Raw genomic sequence first — 17,168 nt, forward strand, 5'->3', positions numbered from 1 at the left:
AGGGCTTAGAGCACCCAAGAGGCCTGTCCACAGCTAGGCACTAGACCCATTTCCTCTCACTCCCAATTCTTTCTTCTTTCCATAAAATCACAGGCTGCTGTGGTTCATCTGCTGAGTCCCTGCCACGTGCCCATCATGTTGGTTTAAAAGAGAGAACAGAAGATTCTCCTTGTAACACACCCAAAAAGACCTGACCCAGAGGGAAGGAGAGCCAGAGCGGCCCCCATATGCCTCATGTCTGCAGTGTGCCAGGCTCGGCTGGAGACTCAGAACAGACAGGTTGTATGAATGCTCACAGGGAGCAGGGACCTCCAATGTATGGAGAGTCTATAACTCGCCCAAAGTCAGCAGCTGGGAAGTGGCAGTGCTGGAATTCCAACACGAGGCAAACTGACCCCAAACCCACTTCCTTCACCTCTTGGCTCTGCTGCCTTCCTTCCACTAGGCAGCCCGTGGGTCCCTAACTAACCGGGGATCACGCATCCATCCGTAGCGATGGCAGACCTGGTTCCCCTTTCTATACCTGAGACGCTCAGCTCCAACATGTGGTGAAACTGCCATGAGCATGTCACATGTGCCTGGCCCTGGTCCAGGTAGTTCCCAGGTAGAGTTGGCTCTAATCTCTGACAAGCCTGGAAGGAGATGCTGTAAGGACCTCTGTTTGAAGACAGGCAATTTAAGAGCAGAGAAGTGGCAGAGCCTGAAAATACTTCATAAGGGGGCCGGTGGGTCACAGACAGAGCACAGCAACCGTGCCCAGGAACATGCCTGGCACTTCATGGGCACCCGCTAATGACAACTGATTCGATGCACGCTGTGACCATGACACCACAAAAGTCTGCGTGCAGAAGGACGGGCTGGCAGGGAACACAGGAAAGGGACACTGCTGCTACCTTAGCGTGGTGGCAGCTGAGTCAATGGAAATGCATGTTTCTATGCAAAAGATCCAGCCACTGTCTGGTGCTTGCTGGGCAGGTAACGGCCAGGTGAGGTAAAAACCACATAACATTAACACTGAGACTGGGGGACCCCCAAACCTAATGCCTGGAAATAATCCTTAAGTCTTGAACAAAACTATTCCATGAAGCCATCGTTAAACGAAACAACAGTTTAGCCCAATTAATAAAGAATGCTTGCTTTGAGCACAGTGCCCTTATAAAGAAAGACCTATACGAGCTTAATCTGACAGCGGTTAACCTAAAGCGCAAATGAGAACTTCAGGGGGCAGAGAGTCTAATTTCACGGTGGTGAAATAATACGGGCACGGACGGTGAGAATGGCGACACGACATGATCTATGTTACCAATGTCACTGAACTGCACGCATAGAAACTGTGAACAGGTGTGTGTTTGGTTGTATATACTGCCACAAAAAATAAATAAAATATTTTTAAAAAATAGTTAAAATGGCAATTTTTGTTATATATATTTTTTATATTTTACCACAATAAAATTTTTAAAAAATCAATTGAAAATAAAATTTAAACTGAAAAAAAAAAAACCACATTGGGTTAGCAGCAGCCATGCTTGCTCTGTCACGTGCCCCCTCTCAGCATGCCCTCAGGGAACTGTGCTCCGACCACCCCAACCTCTCCCTGCTCCCTGCACTGAGCGCCCTTCTCTGTGCAAGCCAGTGCACCCTCAGACGGCACCCCCCCACCTGTCAAAGCAAATATCCCCACTGTGCTTCCTCTGTGTGCCTCCCCAGCATCTAGCTGTACCTCCTGCGAAGCTCCCACCACACACAGCTCGCATCTCAGCTACACTATTTATTCAACGACTCCACTGAACGCCAATTGCTTATTTCATGTCAAGCACTATGCCAGGGGCTGCAGGTACACGAGTGAGCCAAGCACTATGCTGGGTGCTGCAGATACAAGAGTGAGCCAGAGCGCTTGCCTTCAGAGTTTACAGGAAAGTGGAGAAAAAAGGCCTGCCACTACACTGGGGTAGGTAATACCCGGAGGAAGAGCACCTGGCGTGATTGGAGGGGGTGCCTGGGCAAAGCTGGCAGGAGTTTAAATGGCTGACTCATTCCTTTATCCCTAGAATTTTGCACTCAGTAGAGTACACAGAGAATCCCTGGGTAGTGCAATCGGTTAACATGCTCAGCTGCTAACTGAAAGGTTCGAGGTTCGAGTCCACCCAGAGGTGCCTCAGAAGAAAGGCCCATCAGTCTAGTTCTAAAAAATCAGCCATTGAAAACCCTATGGACAGCAATTACTCTAAAGCAAAGATGAGAAGATAAGGGGGCAGGGAAACTAGAGCAGTGGAAATGGGACAACCAGAACACAACCGAAGAGACTGTTGACACACTGTGAAAAATGTTAACTAATGTCACTGAACAATTTGTGTAGAAACTGTCAGATGGGAACCTAACTTGCAGTGTAAGCTTTCACCAAAAACACAATAAAATTTTATTAAAAAAAAAAAAAGAAAACCCTATGGAGCACATTTCTACTCTGACACACACAGGGTCTTCATGATTCGGAATCAACTCTACACAACCAGCAGGGGTAGAGTACACACAGACATACACACACACACACACACACACACACACAGACACTGACAGTCGCTGCTTTAAATCTATCTGTCCCGTGTCAGGTACTCTACTAGGCGCTTATGCAGGTTTTTAATGGTCACCACCACCCTGCAAGATCAGTGTTCTCTGCATTTCCTGATGAAGGGAAAACGGTGCTTAAAGAAACGTGAATGCCTTGCTCAAACCACAGAGCAAACGGAGTAGAATGAAGTCTGAAATCAGAAGCAGGTCATGTGGTTCTGAATCCTGGGACTGGTAAAGTGCCGAATTCTTGTTAATCTAAAACCAATTTAATAAATAAATATAGCAAGTTGAGAGAGAGCTATCTTGATAGAAGCCCAGCAGGAAACACCACGCTCATTCCACGTCTCCTCCGCAGAGTCGAGCTGTCCCGGCCCCGTGGGGGGAACGGAATCTCCCGAAACGGCTGAGGGTTGGTGCTGCCACGTCTCAAGTGGCATGATTTCTATTAATAATGTAATGACTGCTGTACCCTCTGCTCTACTCAGAGGGGTGTATTTTTCACATAGCTTCGGAGTAGAATTGTCTGAGATTGGATCATTTATTGTAACAGGAGAGAGGGAAACAGCCCCTCAGGAGAGAGGGAAGGTCGCAGCAGAGGGGCCGCTGGCCTAGCCCATTCCCCCCTGGTCCCTGGCAACATCACTGGGCATCTCTGGGCAAAGAGTGCATCTCCAAGGTAACAGATCTCCTAAATGACAGCCGATGGAGACCGATGCATGTCTCTCAGGGAGAACGATAAAAAATGACAGTTCCACCTCATCTATATTGGGCTTTAGGATTTAAGAAAAAAATCCCCCGTGCTGTTTAATTTGATCTCTCTTCCCTCTGGCAGGGTGAGCGCAACAGAGATGACCACTCTGGGAGATCGGAAGCTGGGAGAGATAAAGGAACTCTCCTGAGATGCCTTGACTATAAGGAGAATGAAAACCAGAACCCAGGTCTCGGGACTCCCAGTTCAGAAGCCGTGTGGCAGAAGGCATAAGTTTTGGTGTCAAGAAGGCCATGATTTAAATCACATCTCTTCTGCTCGTCAAGATGCGACCTAGGGTCAGTTATTTCACATGTCCAGATAATAATAACGGCTCTAACAGGTTTTCTGGAGTTTAAATGACATGCTGAATGCAAAGTACCTATTAAACTCCCTGGAAATGCAACAGACCCTGAATAAATAAAATTTTTCTCCCCCCTTCTCTTCCAGTATAAACCAAACCCATTACCACTGAGTCGATTCGGACTCATAGCTACCATATAGGATGGAATAGAACTGCCCCACAGGGTTTCCAAGGAGTGGCTGGTGGATTGGAAATGTCAACCTTTTCGTTAGCGGCCCAACACTTAACCACTGTGCTACCAGGGCTCCATTCCAGTATACTACCTTAAAAAAATTACGAATAAGATGTATACATTATCAATACTAATGAGAGGGGAAGACACACAGATCATCCCAGGAGGAAATAACTTTGGTTTCCAAGTAAGCATACGATTCTGTTTATGCAGGCAGTGAGATTATCTTTTTTTTTTTTTTGCATTAAAATCAGCCTGGATCTTCACACAGGCCCAGCTGACCTGTATGTGGTCATCTAACTGTCTACACCATGGTGGCCTTGAAGCCAGGGTATCTGGACACCAGCGGGCTGTGTGACCCTGGGCCGATCACACAACCTCTCTGGGACTCACTTGTAATGCAAGTGTGGTGAAGTAGATCACCTCTGGGGATGCTTATAGCTCTAAAATGCCATCATGCTGAAAGAAAAATCTCCACCTGTGAGCAAAATGAAAAATAATGATTTCCTAATACACCTGGTCACATCAGCACCAATAAACTGCAAAAATTCAGTGCCCGATTCACACGCTGGTTCTGCTGTATTCCAGGCCAGACAATTCACGTAGGTCTCTAATAGGGCGTAAGTCTAAATAAAGAAAAGTCCTTCCTTTTACACAAAAAGACACCTGAATAACACCTGTCTTGGTATTTTACAGCCATTCACTCAATCATCCCATAATCTTTGCTGGCTGCCTGACAGGCCCTAGGTGCCGGCCCGGGGGGGACGAGGACGTACAACCAGCTCCTGATCTTATAGATCCCACGTCGACTGAGGAAAAGAGAAACACAGGGCTGATGGCCACGTGGGCCACTCCTCCCGCTGGCTGGCTGTGACACCCTCCTGCTTCTCAGGAACGAGTGCCCTGGGAAATGTCTAGGCTGCCTTCCCACACCTCTCCAGCAAAAGCAGGTGCTCTTTCCAGTTGCAGCTCTTTTTAAGCCTGGGCCTCAAGGATTCCTAGACGGAGGTGTAACTCACATACAGGGAGACGCACAGGTCTTAAGTCTGATGAGTTCACAGCTGTCTGCAAGCCCGTAACCCGCGCCCCGTGTCAAGAGATACCACATTCCATCACCTCAGGTGATGACGTGACCTGATACGCCTCCCTCTGAAGTCAGCTGCGTTTGGTTTGTACAGCCGCTTCTATCTGTGGGGCTATAAATTACATACTGCTGCTCTTCCCATGTCTGCTGGCTGCCTTTACAATTTTCTCTCAGCCCTAGTTCTCAGAGAATTGATTAGAATGTACCTCAGTGTGGTTCTCTTTCTGTTTACCCTGGTCATTGGGCTTCTTGGATCTGTGAGTTCATAGTTTTCATCAAAAAGTGTTCAATTGTTATTTCTTCAGATTTTTTTCCTGCCTCTTTCTCTCTTTCCTCATCTACAGCGCCTCTCACAACATGCCCTAGATTGCTTAGTTTTGTCCTACAAGTCACTGAGGCCCTGTTAATTTTTTCAACCTTTTCTCTCTCATTTGAAGTTTCCCTGGCTTATACTATTTTGCCTTCAAGTACATGATCTTTTCGTCTGTAGTCTCTGGTATACTATTAAAACCATGTTGTTGTTGTTGTTTGGTGCAGTCAAGTTGGTTCTGACTCACAGCAACCCTACGTACAACAGAATGAATCACTGCCCGGTCCTGTGCTATCCTCACAATTGTTGTTATGCTTGAGCCCATTGTTGCAGCCACCGTGGCAATCCCTCTCACTGAGGGTCTCCCTCTTTTTCCATGAAGTGATTTTTTTATTTCAGAGAGGATTTTTTAGTTCTAAAATCTCTATTACTTTTCTTACAGTTTTGCTTTTTTATTAATATCCTGTGTTTATTGCCCCATTGTGTTCATGTTTTTCTTTAAATTGGGGATCAACAAACTACAGCCTGCGGACCAAATCTAGCCCATAGCCCGTTTTTGTACAGCCTGTGACCTAAGAGTGTTTCTCACATGTCTCCATTGCTGTCCAGTCGATTCCGACTCATAGCAGCCCTACAGGGAAGAGGAGAACTGCCCCACAGGGTCTCCAAGGCGGTAATCTTTTTGGAAGCAGACTGCCACATCTTTCCTCCTGCGGAGCAGCTGGTGGGTTCGAACTGCTGACCTTTCAGTTAGCATCCAAGCACTTAACCACTGCACTACCAGGGCTTCTTTTCACGTGTTAAAGGTTGTTTAAAAAATAAACAAATAAACAAAAGAAGAAAAAAACACAGAAGAATATGCAACAGAAGTAATATGTGCTCCACAAAGCCTAAAATATTTACTATCTGACCTTTTAAAGAAAAGGTTTACCACCACCCGCTGCTTGAACATGTTCGTGCTAATTTACAGAACGGCTCTTGGATACAAATTCCTTCTCTGCTTCTGATTCTGAAACTGATTTTCCCCTGTTTGTGGACCACGTTTTTTGCCTCTCTGCATGCCCATTTATATTTGTTGTATGCTGGACACTGTGGAAGTTAACAAATTGAGCGTCTGGATTGCGTTGTCTTCTTTAATAAAGTATTGATTTTTTATTAAAGAATTAATTTACTTGAAGATCGCTGTGATCCCTTCAAGGCTTGTTTTCAAGCTCTATTAGCATGGATCCAAAATAGGGTCGGTGGCTAGACTAGTCCTGCACCTAAGACGTGGAAGTTCTCGGGTCTGGACAGGATGTCCAGAGTACGTAAGGGCATCTCTCCATTTGTGGTGGTTGGAACCTGAACGCCTCCAAGCTCTGTGCAGGCTCTGCTTGTCTCCAGCTGTTCTACTCACAGCTCCCCAGTAGCTGCTCCTTGCCTGGCTTTGGCGGGCTTCATTTCATACACGTGCAGCTTAGGATGCACCCACAAACTCAACAGGCCCCCTATATGGATTTCTAGAGTTCCTTCTCTGCTCTGCTCCCATGTACAGACCCCTGCCTGACAATAACAACGTCCTCAGTAGCAGCAAACTCTGACCTCTGTCCCCTCCCAGTTCACAAAGATGTCTGCTCAGCTTGCGTCCCCTCCCTGTACTGTGATCTGCAAAGTGGCTCCAAGCAGAAAGCCTGGGGACAGTAGGGCTCATCTCATCTGCTTCGCTTCGTTCAGGGGTCACAGTCCTGAGCTCCCTCTTGTCCAACATGTGGAAACAGTTATTTCATATGTTTTGTTGATATTATGGTTCTTTATGGCAGGAGAGCTAGTCTGGTATCCATTTCTAAATCATGCCTGGAAGTGGCATAAAAAAACCCATTGCTATCGATGTGATTCCGACTCACAGCAACCCTATAGAACAGAGTAGAACTGCCCCATAGAGTTTCCAAGGAGTGGCTGGTGGATTCAAACTACTGACCTTTTGGTTAGCAGTCAAGCTCTCAAGCACTGCGCCAACAGGAAGTGGCAACTGTGTCCACTTTTACTTTAATTAACTAAGCTTGCCTTCCCCGTAGACTGTGCGCTCCTAGGAAACCAGGACTGTGCTCTACCCATCTCTTATCCCAGTGTGCGCTACAGATAGCACCTGAGACTTTGGAGGTGCTGCTTTAAGGAATAAATGAAGGTGCTCACGGTGCCATCTGGTGAGGGCTTTGTTAGAGGCAGGAACAACGTACAGGGGAACCCAGAGAAGGAAACTCCAACTCTGCCTGCCTAGTCATGTTTGAGAAAGTTTTATAAAGACGGTAACAGAGATGGCCAAGGGCCAACAGATAGATACTATCTAAGAGGCTAAGCGGAAGACCAATAGTTTACAAAAAGAATAGTTTTAGAAAAAGATGTGCGCAAAAGCTCACTAGAGTAAAATTTCTTGGCATGGCCTAGTAATGATGAAAAGCAAAGTAGATTTTACACGAAGTGTGGAAGATGTGGGAGCAAACGGAGCTGAAGACAGAGGTCTAAGCAAGATGCTTAAGCATCTTGAGTATCACAGTAGGGACTCTGAACTCATCCCATAAGTTCTAGGGGAGTCTTTAAGCCAAGCAGTGACACAAGAATACTTTTATTTATTTAAAGGATCGCACAGAGGTAGTCAAGGTTACAGGGGCCAAAGAGAAACAAAAACGGAGGCTCAAGAAGGCAGAGCACAGTTTAATGGAATTATGACACAACAAGAGACCTAATATATGAATCATGAGAATTCCAGAAGGAGATGAGAGAGAGAGAAAGGGACTGAAAGAATAGTTAAAGGATCACACGGGAGCAAGTCTGGAGGCACGAAGATTGACTAGATAACTATGGATCCTGTCCCTAGGAAAGGTGACGGAGACAGAATTGTACACAGAGGAGGGATTCAAGAGATACATCACAGGCTGAAGCCACGGGATTTGGTCATCAGTAATGGAAAGGGAGATTAGAAGAAACCAAGTCTCAATCCCAAGAGCAGGGAAATGAAACATTCAAGCCAAAAGAAAAGAGAGCAAGGCTGACAGGCTGGGAACTCAGGAGCCCAATGGTACTTACGCTAACAACCAACTCTCCAAGCGTGCATTTGCAGTGTCCCACACAACACCGTTTTCCTCGTCTTAAGTTGTCTTTTAGAGCTGCAAGGAGGCATGATGTGGATGCCAGAAATCAATAGAGGGAAAAAAAAAAGGATGATGAAGAACTCAGGGACCACCTATAAGCTTCCAGAAACTATCTACACAGGCCACCGCAGCAGGAGTGGACAGGAGGAGAGGCCCTGCACCAGGTTTATGGTGGAGCAGACGGAGTGCACGGGAAGGCCCTCGATACCCTGACATCAGCTGGCAGCCACCCTGGCCAAATCTTCCCCAGGGGCAAGCTCTTTAATGCCTTATACAAATTCAAAACAGAGGAGAGCCTTGGCAAGAAAGACTTGCTCCGCAGAAAGACTTGCTCCGCAGATCGGAAAAGTCATAGATGATGAAATGTGATGCTAAAAAGCCCAGGCAAAGCCATTAATTCTCACTGAAGCCATTCTCCAGTGGCTGGGGCACAAAAAAGTCTTTCCCATAAACTAAACCTACATTTGTTACTTGGGACTGTACCACTTTGAAGGGATTTTTATGTGAACCTTAACCTGGGCAACAATATGCCTGTTTTTCTTTGTGAAGTATAGGACCAACCAGTGGATAAGGAGAGGGAGGGCAGAGAGTTAAGTGTCCATCATCACTGCTGCCTTCTCTCTATAGGGAATAAATAACACTAATCCACCTGTCCTACCCCGATACGCAAGCACCCTACACAGGAGAACGTGGATGTGCTGGGTGAGAACCACCACTGGTTTCTAACAGCTGTTCAGCATCTGGGACAGGGACAGGGCGCAGAGGATGCCCCGTGGCTGAGCCCCGCCAGCTCTCAGAGCTCATTGCTCCCAAATCACCACAAGGAAAAGCTTTAGGCAAGAACCGCCACTCTCCAGCCTCAGAGACGAACACTTGGCCACTTGTGGGTTTGAAGCAGACAACTGAGTGACTTCATTCTCCCTGAAGGAGGACTAGGCCTGGAAGAGCAAGTAGGAGAGAAAGGCTTTGTGCAGGAAGGACTCCCTCACACCATGAAGTGGGAACACTAAGACATTAGACAGCCTGGCCCCCACAAAGCACTTTCCATCTTATTGGGATGCCGGGAGAGACAAAGAAGGAGATGGTGGGCTTCTCCAGGAGTCCCCTAGACCCTGTGGGTTCCTGTTGAGCTCCCTGCTAACAGGAGAGCTGGGCCAGATGGAAGCCTGGCTCAGGCTCGGGACAACAAGCAGAATGTCCCACAATGACGACCACAAACAAGAACATGGCCATCAAGAACATGCTTACTAGAACATGTAATACTTTCCACAGCCTTTCACTTACAACTAAGGAGCCCTGGTGGCACAGTGGTTAAGCTCTCGGCTGCTCACAGAGATCGGCAGTTTGAACCCACCAATCACTCCTGGGGAGAAAAATATTACAGTCTGTTTCTGTAAAGATTACAGCCTTGGAAACCCTACGGAGCAGTTCTACCCTGCCCTATAGGATTGCTAAGAGTTGGAATTAACTCGATGGCAACGAGTTGTTTTTTTGGGGGGGTGGGGGTTTCACTTACAACTAACACAAGAGGCAGGGTCCTATGCAGCATCCATTTTTCTGATGAGGAAACTAAGTCCAAGAGAGGCTAAGCAACTTGGCCCACGACACAGATCTGGTGGGAGGCAAGTCACAAGAAAAGCTGAGACCAGTACTATAGGACTGTAAAAGAAGGTTAGGAGCCCTGGTGGTACAATGGTTAAGTGCTAGGCTGCTAACCCAAAGGCTGGTGGTTCAAATCCACCATCCACTCGCCAGAGGAAACAACCTGGCAATCTGTTCTTCTAAAGACTACAGCCTAGGAAACCCTATGGGGCAGCTCTATGCTGTCACATGGGGTTGCTATGAGCCACAATTGACTCAACGGCACACAATGACAACAAGTTGAAGGTTATTAAGTCATAAGTTTACCTGGTTGCGGGGAGAGTACTGACACGGGTGAAAAACACAGATGGCTCCACTTCCACATGCAGGCCCAGGGAAAGCTCCCGGTGGTAGCCTTCAGTGTGGCCCGGGCCTCCAGAGTATTTGAAATTCAGGACTGCTTCCAGAGTCTAAAACAAGAAGGCAATGGTAAGTCAGTCTTCCCTAAGGGGTCAACATTCCTCACTTCCAGCCCCACACTTAGGAAGTCTGAAGACAACCCCAACTGGTGAAGCTTCTTAGCATTTAGCAGCTCTCACCCCGTTACCAACCCCAGCACCACCTTTCCTCTGACACCCTGATGTCTACACCAGCAGCTCCCAGCCTACAGATACAAATGAAAAATGGTTCCAAGATGTAGTCAGTGACTGGATGGGGCATTTTAGAAAGAAAGATACATTTCAATCACAGTGAGTGAAAGCTGGCAAGCTACCAACTCATGCCGTTCCCTTGAGCCCCTCCAAGACAAGGGCACAGGGCAACAAGGAGCCAGCACTCCAAGGAGGGACAGGCCATGGGTACTGTCTCACAACTGTAGCTATGCTTGAGCCCATTGTTGCAGCCACTGTGTCAATCCATCTCATTGAGGGTCTTCTTTTTTCTCACTGACCCTCTACCAACCATGATATCCTTCTCCAGGGACTGATCCCTCCTGATAACATGTCCAAAGTATGTGAGACATAGTCTCGCCATCCTTGCTTCCAAGAAGCATTCTGGTCATACTTCTTTCAGGGCACATTTGTTCATTCTTTTGGCAGTTCATGGTATATTCAATATTTTTCACCAACACCACAATTCAAGGGCGTCAATTCTCCTTCGGTGTTCCTTATTCATCGTGCAGCTTTCACACGCATATGAGGCATTGAAAACGCCATGGCTTGGGTCAGGCACACCTTAGCCTTCAAGGTGACATCTTTGCTTTTCAACACTTTAAAGAGATCTTTTGCAGCATATTTGCCCAATGCAGCGCATCTTTTGATTTCTCGACTGCTGCTTCCATGGGTGTTTGACTGTATATCCAAGAAAAATGAAATCCTTGACTACCTCAATCTTTCCTCCACTTATCATGATTTTGCTTATTGATCCAGTTGTGAGGATTTTTGTTTTCTTTATGTTGAGGTATAATTCATACTGAAGGCTGTGGTCTTTGATCTTCATCAGTAAGTGCTTCAAGTCCTCTTCACTTTCAGCAAACAAGATTGTGTCATTTGCATAACACAGGTTGTTAACGAGTCTTCCTCCAATCCTGATGCCCCTTTCTTCTTCATATAGTCCAGCTTCTCAGATTATTTGCTCAGCATACAGATTGAATAAGTATGGGAAGGATACAACCCTGTCACACACCTTTCCTGACTTTAAATCATGCAATATCCTCTTATTCTGTTCAAACAACTGCCTCTTGATCCATATGCAGATTCTTCATGAGCACGATTCAGTGTTGTAATGGTTAAAATTATGTGTCAACTTGGCTGGGCCATGATTCTCAGTGTTCTGGCAGTTACATAATGCTGTGATCACTCCCCTGTTGAAATTTGATATATGATCACTCCCATGATGGAATCTGCTGAGTGGTACCTGTGGAGGTGGGGCCTGTGGCAGCTTACCACCCCCTCAGCCTTCATCTCTCCTCCCTCCACCACCTACTTCCTTCCTGCTCACCTTGCCAAGGTTTTTGGCTTCTTCTGGATCCAGCAGCTGCCTCTTGTCATCTGACCTCCAGTTCCTGGGACTTGAGCTAGCAGCTTACCAGTCAATCTTGGGATCTGTCGATCTTCACAGCCTGTGAGCAAGAGTCCTGCTCCCCAACCTGCCTATCTTGGGTTCACCAGCCCCTGCAGCTATGTAAATCAGAACAGATCTTGTGGTCTTGCCTGCCCATCTTGGGATTCGCTGACCTTCACAGCCTGCAAGTGGGAGCCCCGCTCTCCAGCCTGTTGATCTTGGGTTTGCCAGCTTCTGTGGCTGCATGAATTGGCAGAGGCCTTTATTCTGATTCACAGACTTGGGATGCTCCGGCCTCTACAATTGCATGAGCTGTTTCCTTGATATAAATCTCTCTCTATATATTTATATGTTGTACTGATTTTGCTTCTCTAGAGAACTTTTTTTTTTTTTTTAGAGAACCCAGCCTAAGACAAGTGTTCCAGAATTCCCATTCTCCACAATGTTATCCATAATTTATTATGATCCACACGGTAGAATGCCTTAGCATAGTCAATGAAACACAGGTAAACATCCTTCCGGTATTCTCTGCTTTCAGCCAGGATCCATCTGACATCAGCAGTGATACCCCTGGTTCCACGTCCTCCTCTAAATCTGGCTTGAATCTCTGGCAATTCCCTGTTGATATACTGCAGCCACTTTTGAATGATCTTCAGAAAAATTTTATTTTGTGATATTAATGCTATTGTTTGATAATTTCCGCATTCGGTAGGATCACCTTTCTTGGGAACAGGCATAAACATGGATCTCTTCTAGTTGACTGGCCAGGTAGCCGTCTTCCAAATTTCCTGGCATAGACAAGGGAGCACTTCCAGCACTGCATCCATTTGTGAAAACATCTCACTTGGTATTCCGTCAATTCCCAGAGCCCTGTTTTTCACCAATGCCTTCAATGCAGCTTGGACTTCTTCAGTACCATCGGTTCCTGATCATATTTACCTCCTGAAAAGGTTAAACGTTGACCAATTCTTTTTGGTATGGTGACTCTGTGTATTCCTTCCATCTTCTTTTGATGCTTCCTGTGTCGTTTAATATTCTCCCGGTAGAATCCTTCAGCACTGCAACTTGAGGCTTGAATTTTTTCTTCAGTTCTTTCAGCTTGAGAAATGCTGAGCATGTTCTTCCCTTTTGGTTTTCTACCTTCAGGTCTTTTTGTACATGTCATCATACTTTACTTTGTCTTCCTGAGCCACCCTTTGAAATCTTCTGTTCAGCTCTTTTACTTTGTCATTTTTTCCTTTTGCTACTCAACGTTCAACAGCAAGTTTCAGAGTGTCTTCTGACATCCATTTTGGTCTTTTCTTTCTCATCTTCTTAATGACCTCTCGCTTGCTCACTACCTCCCTCAGTAACGTAGGGGGTAAAAGCCAGATGGGGGCTCATGGCCAGGTGCCCAAGGTGCAGACCAAAGACCTCTCACCTGGCAGAAGCCAAGTGAAGCCATATTTCCAAAAGTCTAGCAGGAGAGTCCTGCCTTCCTCCCTTCTTCCCTATGCTGCAAGAGTCACAGTTCATGAAAGCCTCTCTAGCAAGCTGCAGCATTTAAGTTGCAGGTATTGCTTTTGTTGACCTATTTCTCCTCTCCAGTGGTGAGGCAGCCACAGCCTTTTAACAAAACTGCCTGTATGTACATGGTATCATACAAAGGGTATGCCAAGAAGGAGAGTAGTTTTCCTCCGGGGAGGCCAAATGAAGAAACCCCAAAGACGTGCACGGCAGAGTGGCACAGAGGAAAGCAGGTCTGGGGGCCAGTTATACCAGGCAAGTCACCACGGCTCTGTGTGACCTTGGGCCCATTATTTCACCTCTTGCTGTCTCAGATTCTCAACTGTTAAATGGAATAACTAATCATTCTAGGTTGCTGTCGATGTTAGCTGCCGTCAAAGCAGCCCCTGACTCATGATGACCCTATGGAGGATGGAATGAAATGCTGCCCTGTCCTGCACCATCCCCATGATGGGTTATAGGTTGGACTACTGTCATTCACGGTGTTGCAGTGGCTGATTCTTTGGAAGTAGACTACAGGCCTTTCTATCCAGTCTGTCTTAGTCTGAAAGCTCCACTGAAGACTGTTCAGCATCATAGCAACATGCAAGCTGAGTTGTGACAGATGGGCAGTGGCTTCACCTGGGGTACACAGGCTGGGAATTAAACCCGGGTCTCCTGTACAGAAGTTGAGAATTCTAACACTGAACCACCAGGTTTTAGTGAGGATTAAATGACAAAACGCGGTAGTAGAACAAGTGGGCACACATCCAATAAACTTCTTTCTCCCTCTACAACCTCACCCATCTGACAACCCTAGGCCAATGTTGGTAAGAGTAGGAAAAAAGTAGTTTCAGTCCCATTTTAAGAGATCATTGTTCCAACCCACCTCTACACCCTCCCCTCCCACCACACCTCCACGTGTCCTCCATTCTATGTTTACAGCTTCCCTTCAAGGCCTGTACTACCACAAACACCTTCGCTCATTTTCTCCACCTGTACAAGTCCTACCTCTCCTTCATGACCCAGATAAGCCACACCTCCAACAAGACTTCTATATCTCCTCACTGAAATAGTGCTTTTTGAAAAAGGTTTTTTTTTTTTTTTTTTAAGTCTGAAGGATCATATTTTGGCTTCACCAAAATCCTTAATCCTTTTCCCACTCACTCTAGCCCAAAGCACTGTCCCACCATCTCAAAAAGATTGTTTCTTGTGAATACGTCTTACACTTCATGAAACCCCCTTTGTCATCGGCAGAAGGTGAGACCATCCCCCATCATACGTACACCCCAACAAGCCTTTCTGTAAAGACTTTCTGAATCCAACTGACTTACATTAAGTTCTTGCAGATTTGCCACCTGAATTCAGGTTTCATTCAATTAATGTATTCTTTCATTCCTCCTTTCAAACATGTCCTGAGCACCTTCTGGATACCAGGTTCTGTGCTTAGTACAATATGAATATCGTGTGGTCCCTCGTCTCAAAAAGCTCGGTAAATGTTGGCTGAATGAATGCATGAGTAAAGGAACTAAGAAATACATGAAGCCAACCCATCACCCCACACATGTGTAGCATCTTCCACAAACTGCTGGCGGAGTGGTCAAGAAAATAAATGGACTTCCAAACATGGCCTTGAAAAGTCAACATCTGTGAAGTAACTACCGATGTTACTCTGGCTTTCTTTTATTTTTTATTTTTTAAGGTAAAACTTAAAACCTCCAGGGAGTGATGTGGTGGAAATCACCTGGGAAATGAGCAGAAGAACACAAGGAGATACATAATTGTCAAGTGCCATATAACAACAATAACAACAAAGTTTGTTTTCGTTCTATTAGAATTGGCTGTTTCTTCACTCTGTAGAGAACCAAGGAAAAGATAAAATTGTGGAGAAACATGTCTATTTTGTGATAACCAAGCAGAGAAAAGATTCTGTTAATTATTGACTCTATCATTGCCTTTTCCTCCTGATTAAAAAAAAGAAATATACCCTCTCCTCACTTATTGACACGGTAAGGTTCCAAAGACCAGGTCACTACGTGAAATCGGTGTTATGTAAAAATGGAGAACGACTGCATTGGATCACAAAACAGAGGATGGCTACATCATTACATAACTGACATATTATTATACAATTGCCAAATGACATCATTGCTTAACTGCTAAAAAACAGAATTGTGGCTTGACCAAGTCGACACATAACCTTAACTACCAATGCCAGCACTTAGGCATTTGTTGCAGCCTGATGAATGTCATTAATGGGCAGAACAGTTGGACAGTGGATGTTTTACCATTGTCATAAATGCAAAATGTCAGATAATGAGACAGCTGGGGAGGAGAAGATGTAAAAAGCTTCCTCTACCAAGTAAAATTACAATATAATTTTTTTATGTTACAATATAACATAATATTTTAATTTTAATAAAACCACAAAAGTGGGCTGGTAAGGCAAAAAACTCAGGGTGTTCAATCTTTTTGTCAATCAAAATGTAACGAGAAGCAAAGCACTAATCTGCCCAAAGACTTTCCCTTCTGAGAGTGTTATACATTCCCTTTCTTTAAGAGGAGACTATGACGAAAATCAGTAATGGGCAAGGAAAAGGAACTAAAGAAAAAATATACATTTTTCTAGGCATACACAACTTAGTATGAAAGCTATAAGGATTTGATAACAGAAAAGAGCATAGGAGATCTGACAATAGATAGCATAGGACAACAGACGGTGGTACATAAGAGAGGGTAAACAAATGATACAAGCCTTAGAATCCCACTGGCTGCAGCCAGTGGCAAATTCTAAGCCATGATGCAAAAAGGGGGAAACCCAAACAGAGCCGGGCAGTCTTGCTGACTTAGGAGAGAGAACAGAGTACATGGAAGCCAAGGAGTTTAGACTACACAGGAAAGAGTCCTGGAGAAGAGACTGCTATACAGAGAAAGGGCTCCAGCAAGATGCATAGATTCCCTGCATCTTTGGCTGAATATCAATCTTTGCATGAGTAGGGTGAAAATATCCAGGCCAGGTGAAAAAAATAACGGCCAGGGAAAACAACAATGACAGGGCATCTGAGGCTAGACAATTCAAAGCGCTAACACAGGGCTGAAAATCATTCAAGTTTCCAACAGCCAAGTGGAAAGGCCCGGTTGGACATCTGAGACCTTCAGAAGCAATCCTAGAAGGGTCAGGACTAAGTACAAAGGTGAAATTAACCACAGCATAAAAGCTACTCTAGACACATCTTTACAAACTTTAAAAACAAGTCTTCAAAGGATCAAGATTATCCACATATAACTTAGCTGCCTGCTAGAACCAACTGGACCAATAAGCAATATCATGATAAAGGGAGAAAAGGCTGAAGTTGCCAAGAATTTCATTTTACTTGGATCCACAATCAACTCCCATGGAAGCATCAGCCAAGAAATCAAAAGACACTTTGCACTGGGCAAATCTGCTGCAAAAGACCTCTTTAAAGCGTTGAAAAGCAAAGATGTCACCTTAAAGATTAAGGTGCGCCTGACCCAAGCCATGGTGTTTTCAATCACCTCAATATGCATGTAAAAGCTGGGTGATGAATAAGAAAGACTGAAGAATTGACTCCTGTGAATTGTGGTGGTGAAGAAGAATATTAAATATACCATGGGCTGCCAAAAGAACGAACAAATCTGTCTTGGA

At 45.4% G+C, this 17,168-nt stretch overlaps 1 protein-coding gene across 5 annotated transcripts in view; it reads right to left on the reverse strand.

Annotated features, from left to right (window-relative positions):
• The window catches only part of TRAPPC9 (trafficking protein particle complex subunit 9), a 635,977-nt gene that overhangs the window by 226,821 nt on the left and 391,988 nt on the right, over positions 1-17,168 (reverse strand). For all 5 annotated transcript variants that reach the window (XM_064268117.1, XM_064268114.1, XM_064268113.1 and 2 more), the window contains one exon: positions 10,283-10,425. In XM_064268117.1, the coding sequence (XP_064124187.1) occupies positions 10,283-10,425 (143 nt within the window). The remainder of the gene's footprint in view (positions 1-10,282; positions 10,426-17,168) is intronic.

The sequence above is a fragment of the Loxodonta africana genome, chromosome 14 (genome assembly GCF_030014295.1).
Source record: "Loxodonta africana isolate mLoxAfr1 chromosome 14, mLoxAfr1.hap2, whole genome shotgun sequence".
Classification (NCBI taxonomy): Eukaryota; Metazoa; Chordata; class Mammalia; order Proboscidea; family Elephantidae; genus Loxodonta; species Loxodonta africana.